The 6,967-nt window shown below is 42.0% G+C and overlaps 1 protein-coding gene across 1 annotated transcript in view; it reads left to right on the top strand.

The window, feature by feature from the left end:
- The first annotated feature begins 484 nt into the window (after positions 1-484).
- The window catches only part of LOC101852154 (eukaryotic translation initiation factor 3 subunit D), a 26,537-nt gene continuing 20,054 nt past the window's right edge, over positions 485-6,967 (top strand). The window contains exon 1 of the mRNA XM_005092284.3: positions 485-655. Within this exon, the coding sequence (XP_005092341.1) occupies positions 530-655 (126 nt within the window). The 5' untranslated portion in view covers positions 485-529. The remainder of the gene's footprint in view (positions 656-6,967) is intronic.

Genomic DNA, 6,967 nt, shown 5'->3' with positions numbered 1-6,967 from the left:
CAAAAGATGTTTGAATATGAAATGGATAAATCGATGCATCTGTACATCTGAGGGCATAAGCTTGTTTTGGTGTGTTAAATTGATGGCTTGACGGACACTGATTCAAAATTAATAGTAGGCCTAGCCTAGATCTAGTAAAAACATGCAACTTCGAAATACATAAATAACGAACGCAATCAATTCAGCAGGACTCAATACCTTGCTTATTTTATTATACGCGACAGTATTTAATTTAGGCCAAGATCAAGGAGTTTAGAACTTCTCCTTGGCCAAGATACTAATCCAACGTTCACAACTATTAAAGACTCTTCTCTTTCGTAGTTAAAGAATAAGACACAGAGTGCAAAACTTTGCTTATGACTGTGTTTACTTTGTATTTTCTGAAAAATATGGCCATATTCACAATTTTTTTGCTTTATAAAAGACTGTGACTAAAAGTGCCTAAAATTATTTCGTTGCCCCTTACAACTTTTCTATTGATCAATACACCTCGTTGAATTGACTCCGCGCTTTCACGTTGACTTCCATCATGTCGGCCCATTTTGTGCCACCGGTCATTCAAGAAAATCCCCAAGGATGGGGTCCAAATCAAATCCCAGAGCAGTTCAAGGATATGCCATACCAGCACTTTTCTAAAGATGTCAGACTTGGGAAGGTAAGATCATCTTCATTTCCTTTGTATTATTTACAAGTGCAGCTACAACATACCATATTGAGACTGACCTGGCTTTGTAACATTCATTCTAAATATTCAACATCGTTGGTCCACCAGTCAACGATTGGCCTTGTACTTGTTGGTCACACGACTTTTGTGGTTGTTGGTTTGTCAAGGTGGCGTTCACTCAGTTTGTGAATAGTTTAGGCTAACTTGGTGGGCGCTTTTTCAGTAGTTCCCACCCCGCAATTGTTATTCGCCAGTTTTGACCTCAAGAAGACCAAGAGTCAAGAGTAAGGGTTTCAGTTTCAAGTCAGGGGGGCTTGCCCCCCTCACTGACCTAATAAAGATAGGTAGATTAGATCTAGTGTCAATTGCCACTGAGTGACGCAGTGGCAATTGACAAAAATTGACTTTTTGTCAATTGCCACCGAGTAAATTGGAGCTCTTTTGCGATGGTGGGTAGATCAAGCTTATTGATATTATTGTGCTCGAGTGCTGGGTGTTGTGCGTTCGGCTCTCTGTCCCTCTGTGTGTGTGTGTGAGTGTGAGTGTGTCTTTTCCTGATCCCCGTCCCCCGATTTATGTTCCCCGATAAAACGTGAATTTCTGCTTGAGTTTGTTTGCGTTTGTGACCTACTTCTAGAATTGCAGAGATGCCAACCAGTATGATTTTACGTATTTTAGTACAATTTTTTGCCGATAATACGCGAATACGAGTTTTCATGGAAAAATACGCATCCTGGAATGCGAAAAATACGAGATTCAGCTTGGGCAAGTAAACCTAATTATCTTAAGTCCCATCTTTTAAAATTTAAAATAGTATCAGTATCGCAGAACTGGAATATTTGAAAACCAAGTCCGACAAGGTCAGTAAGTTCATTTTTGCCGGTCGCGATCGCTTTCACGCTTATAGGCAGCTATGGCGGCAGGCGGAAGCGTATTTGACACCGAGGCTCGATCGGGAAAATCAAGATCTACTTTCGCTTTCGCTACCACCAAGAAATTTGCCAGCGGTTGTCTGATAACGCAACATTTGTGGCATGCAGGTTGTGCAGTATGAACGCAATGTCGCCGTGCAAATAAAATGTAATAAACACACAGACTCGTCGCCTTGGCTGTCGCTTGTGGAAAAAAGAAAGAAAAGAAAATACAACAAGCGTCGTCCGATTTTTAGATTGTCTGGCTCGCCATCGTGACCGGTCACTGAACCTGCGCGTATTCACGTCATAAATAAATGCGGCATCGTGTGAGTAAAGACCGTCTTTGGTGGGAGTAACGGCGTTGCGAAGTATATGACTACGGAATAGGGGAGGAGATTATTGATTTTTTTTTGTTTAAGATACTATCGGGGGAGGGGGGGGGGTGGGTTTAAGGCAACTCCAAAGGACAAAAACTTGGAAGCGCATTTCAGAATTTTGATTAGAGCTTTCTGCTAAGCGCGCGTTGGTGCAAGCCGTGTGCGGAATCGGGACCCCTCATACTTTGCAAGTCTGTGTTATTGAAATAAAGTGTTCGCGTTTCATTGGATGGGTGAAAGTAATTATACCTACTTGGATGGGTGATAGTAAATTATACCTAGATCTACATCTACTTGGATGGGTGATAGTAAATTATACCTACAGTGTATGTTGTAGCTTTCTGTTCAAGACTGGCAGATTTTCAGTGTCACTGCATCTTGCCCTCTCACAGTTGTTACAACTCTCACAGTGCACGGGTCTACTTGAGCCATTCAAGTTATTGCTCTTCTCTGAGTTTGAGCAATAATTTGAGTCTGTCAGTTCATAATATGAATCATGACACCCAGACTGGTTCTTGATAGTCAAAATTCTTCTTCTAGACCCTTCCGAACTCTCAAAGCAGGATTTATTTTTTATATATAATAATGAGGGGAAAATATAGATCTAGATTGAAATACTTTTAAAGTCAAACAAGACCCCTGTGCGACATTGAACACTGACATGTTGTTGACTGCATATACATAATGTATATTGTACGCATGTGTGCTCCCTTTTTCGAGCTGGTGAGCTAGTAATTTTTACTATTACTAGTTGGTCGGTCGTCGGGAATACACATTTTGCCCTGAAAATACACATTTTCATATTTCCCAATACTCATTTGATTTCGGTTTTCTGTGGTTGGCATCTCTGGAATTGCCTGTGTTGGTTCTACATCAAAGTGTAGGCTAAGGCTAGCCTAGATCTAGGCTTACGTCTCATTGAAAACACGCCAAGTTGATACCGTAGCTCTAGACTAGATGCTCGTCCAATGAAATTATTGAGAACAAATTGACCCATTAGACACACATTATGTACAATGCTAAAGATAGTGTTGTTTTCAGACTTGACACCGCTTCACTCGGTGGCAATTGACAAAAAGTCAATTTTTGTCAATTGCCACCGCGTCACTCGGTGGCAATTGACGCTACCATAGAAATATGATGGGGGGTTTCAGGGGGGCATGCCCCCCCTGAATTTTACCATAATTTGATGTTTTGCAGTTGTTAGATTTGATATCTTAGCTCGCCGTGCATCAAATGTATAGATCTCGATGTAGGTCAGGCTCAAAAGGGGGGTGGGAACTACCGAAAAAGCACCAGCACTTGAGAGCACCTGCCTGCCCAGAACTCGTGTCCAACTGCAAACTGGGCTAGACTAATGAAATAGCGAAGTTACTATTCGGACTCTGAAATGGAAATGAGTCCAGCATGACGTCCGTTCCGGCCCTTGTTCCTAAATATTTCCAGTAAAAAAAACCCCTATCTTTAGACTTTAGCTTTCTATTCATGATGGGCTGTAGTTATTCGCACAGGGTGTTACAATGCCCACAGAGCGCGTTTTTTCTGCCGATTTTTGGCCCCCACCGCGGGAGTGTTTCGTGGGACAAACTAACACAAAAGTTGTTGTCTTCAACTCGTTCTCAGGCCGCTTCTCGTGAATGGATATATGAATGAAACTTGGCAGCCAATCAGAAAAGAGGTCAATCTCGTAGTATGCAGTTTGACAACTTTGTACCCATTCAAGAAGCAGTCGAAAACGTTTGCGAAAGTGGTTGATGTGGTGCGCTTTGAAGATTTTTCAGAGCTGTGATTTGTCAAACTGACTGATATGTTGTACACCATTTTTCTTTATTCCCTTAAAATTTCATGCTTCTGTGTTTAGCGGTTTTGGCGTAATCTTTAAAAATGTGGGAGTAACTAAGGGAAAAGCGGCATTGTCATTTGCGAGTGCTGGGTGAACGACCGGCGGCTGGGAAATTTCCACTGAGCGACGTCATCAGCCATCGGGCGCTACGGACGGGGCCCCGCTTATGTGAACCGGAAAGGGGGGTGTCATGAACACGGTAACCGGGCATGTAGCCTCAATATCTACGTACACGGTAACCAGCAACTGTGCATGTAGTCTCGGTGTCACCAGAGACTATATAATTGAATACTTTCTGGGGTCACGTACACGGTAACTAGGCAGTTCAGAACTCCAAGTCAAGTTCAGTTTTTGTTTTCCAGTGTTGCCTTCTTCCCCACCTCTCCCCCGACTGTACATTCCGGAGCCCTCTATACTTTTCAGCGCAGACTTTGAATAAACATTGGTGACACCAACCGGTACTCACAATGTGATGCACACGCGCAGGTTCACTGACCTGTCACGATGGTGAGCCCGACAAGATGCTTGTATGACTTTCTTTTTTTCAGCAAGTGACAGCACAGGACAAATATTGATTTATTTTCATTCCTGTTACTGTGTACGTAGATACTGAGATTAGGTGCCCGGTAACCGCGTACGTAGATACTGAGACTAGGTGCCCGATTACCGTGTACATAGACACTCCGTTTCGTTTTTTGTTTTCCTTGCGCCTTGAGAGAGAGAGAAAGATGAGTGCACGCTGTAACCCTAAAACCGAAACAAGTATGATATTAAACTAGTGTACAGTTGTTTTAACATTTAAAACTTTTGTCAAAAGGTGGGATACCCGGGTGTGGCAAACGAGGTCCAAAACCAGCACAGGCTCGACCCTGTGCAAAAAAATTATTTCTTATTCACACACCTGGTGTGAATAATCACTTCCTTCATAATGTGTTACAAACACATGACATGAATAAGTTATATCTAACCCCCTCTCAATAGATAGATCTAGGCTAGTTGATAAGTCATAACGAGTAGTTAGGGCCTACACACATTCCTGGGTTCGAAAAGAAATTGTATAGATCTAGGACAATTTCCGAATGTTTAGTACTTAAATTTTAAAAATCTTTTTACCTACAAAATGGTATTCAAAACTATCTATATTTTTATCTGGTAATCATTTTGCATAAATTCAAGTTCATGAAAGATTTTGTGTACAGTAAAATGTAAGTGTCCCGGCTCTTCTTTCGAGCTCCTCACGTCTAAATGGGTCAATTTGACACTTATTTGTTCTCTAATTTTATTGGATGAACATCTAGAGCTAGATCTACCAACTTCCAACTTTTCGTGTTTTGAGTGAGACAGGCGGTTCTAGAAGTAGGCCTCAAACTACAAACGCTCACAAACTCAAGCAGAAATACATATATATATTTCGGGGGAACATAAAGCCTGGGGACGGGGGTTAGGGAGAGAGGCATCCACACGACACACACAGAGGGTCAGAGAGGCGTGCGTGAGTGCAGAAAGTGAAAGTTCACAAACGCAAAACACCGAGCACACATGAGGCTAGATCTACTCACCAACGCAAAAGAGCTCCAATTTACTCGGTGGCAATTAACGCTGGCATCAACTGTCACCGCGTCACTAGGTGGCAATTGACACTACTTAATTTTTATCAAGAATAGTGACTATGTGAATTTACAAAATGATCCCTTGTAATTAATATACTGAAAAGTCTCATCGATTTATAATTTTGCTGAAATCATTCTTTTTTTTATTGATATTATAATGCTAACTGCTGAAATGACCATGAAAACTGTTCGTTTGCATTTTAAAAGTGGCTTTACAAAATTCATGTTGAACATGTACAGTCGAACCTTCTTTAACTTGAAGTTAACGGAAACCTGTCTTAACGGAATCTCCCCGCTCCCCCTTGATATATTCCTCTTTAATTACCTGTATAAAACGGAAACCACTCCAACGCGGAAACGGAAAGAAAAATCCTCTCCCTTTCGAGGGTTTCACCTGTCTAAGACGGAAAATGCTTTGCCCACTCAACCCTGATTTGAAACAAAACTCGCAAGTTTGGTTCCGACGGCTCTAGATTTAATGCTATGGCCATGCCGCTGGGCGAGAAAGGAGAGTAGGGGTCAAGGAGGTTACAGTAAGCTTTAAGCTACTTGGTAGGGGGTACAATTTGGGGGTAGATGTTACCCCGTCATATGAGCCCTGAGCGATGCAGATGGTCAGTGTAGTATGGGTGTGAAATCTGCCCATGAGAGTGCTAGAGTAGTGAGCCACTATGGAAATTTTCTTTGGTAGCCGGAAGCCAAAGGTGTAAAATTAGATTGACCAATGCCAGCCGAGTAAAGAGTTCCTTGAATCGTTGTTACATGGCAGTGAAGGATGGCATTGGTGGGTGGGGCTAAGGGTGGAAGCAAAGATGTTCTAACGTTCCTGTTTTAATAGGTCAAACAGTGATCCTATGAAAGGCAAGCACTGGTGGTAATTGGATAAGTATGACTGGCGCATGTCATTATCAGAGAGGATAGCAGCTGAGAGGTGTGGAGTTTTGACCACTGCTTGCCGATCGGACGAGCGATCCTTGCTTGACCCCACCGACTGGGCCTTTGAGCCCAACCTCCTCCGTCTCCCCCTGAATTCCCCTAAGACGAAAAATGTTTAAAAAGACGGAATTTTTTTCAGGCTCCCAAGAGATTCTGTCTTACACAAGTTCAACTGTAGTTTTACTTCCATGCCATTCATTCCTTGTTGCTCTCTCACCTCCCCACCTCTCCATATTCACTCTCATTGATCATTGAGGTTGATTACGATTTGCAGTGATTTTGTTGGTCAAATCACACCAATTTTATAGTTCTAATAACTGAGAGGGGTCTGGACTGCAAATTTAGGCTATGTGCCTGCTAAATTGGTTGGCTATAAAAATGGGGAATACTGCTGGGTTCCCCCAAAAATGCTTGGGTCTTCCATTGTTAATTTTTTATGCTTTTTTTTTATCCTTCGTTCGAGATTCTAGCTTTATCTAGAATAGAGACTGTTTGTCGTGGATTCATAGTCGTAGTTGAGCTTTTACTTTTCTTTTATGAATGTACGTCTGCTTGATCTTCACTAATCACTTTAAATTTTTTAACAACTCTCTCTCTCTCTCTCTCTCTCTCTCTCTCTCTCT

This window comes from Aplysia californica, unplaced genomic scaffold, assembly GCF_000002075.1.
Source record: "Aplysia californica isolate F4 #8 unplaced genomic scaffold, AplCal3.0 scaffold00043, whole genome shotgun sequence".
In the NCBI taxonomy this organism is placed as follows: domain Eukaryota; kingdom Metazoa; phylum Mollusca; class Gastropoda; order Aplysiida; family Aplysiidae; genus Aplysia; species Aplysia californica.
The sequence above is the reverse complement of the archived record's forward strand: the minus strand, read 5'-3'. Positions and strand labels throughout refer to the sequence as shown.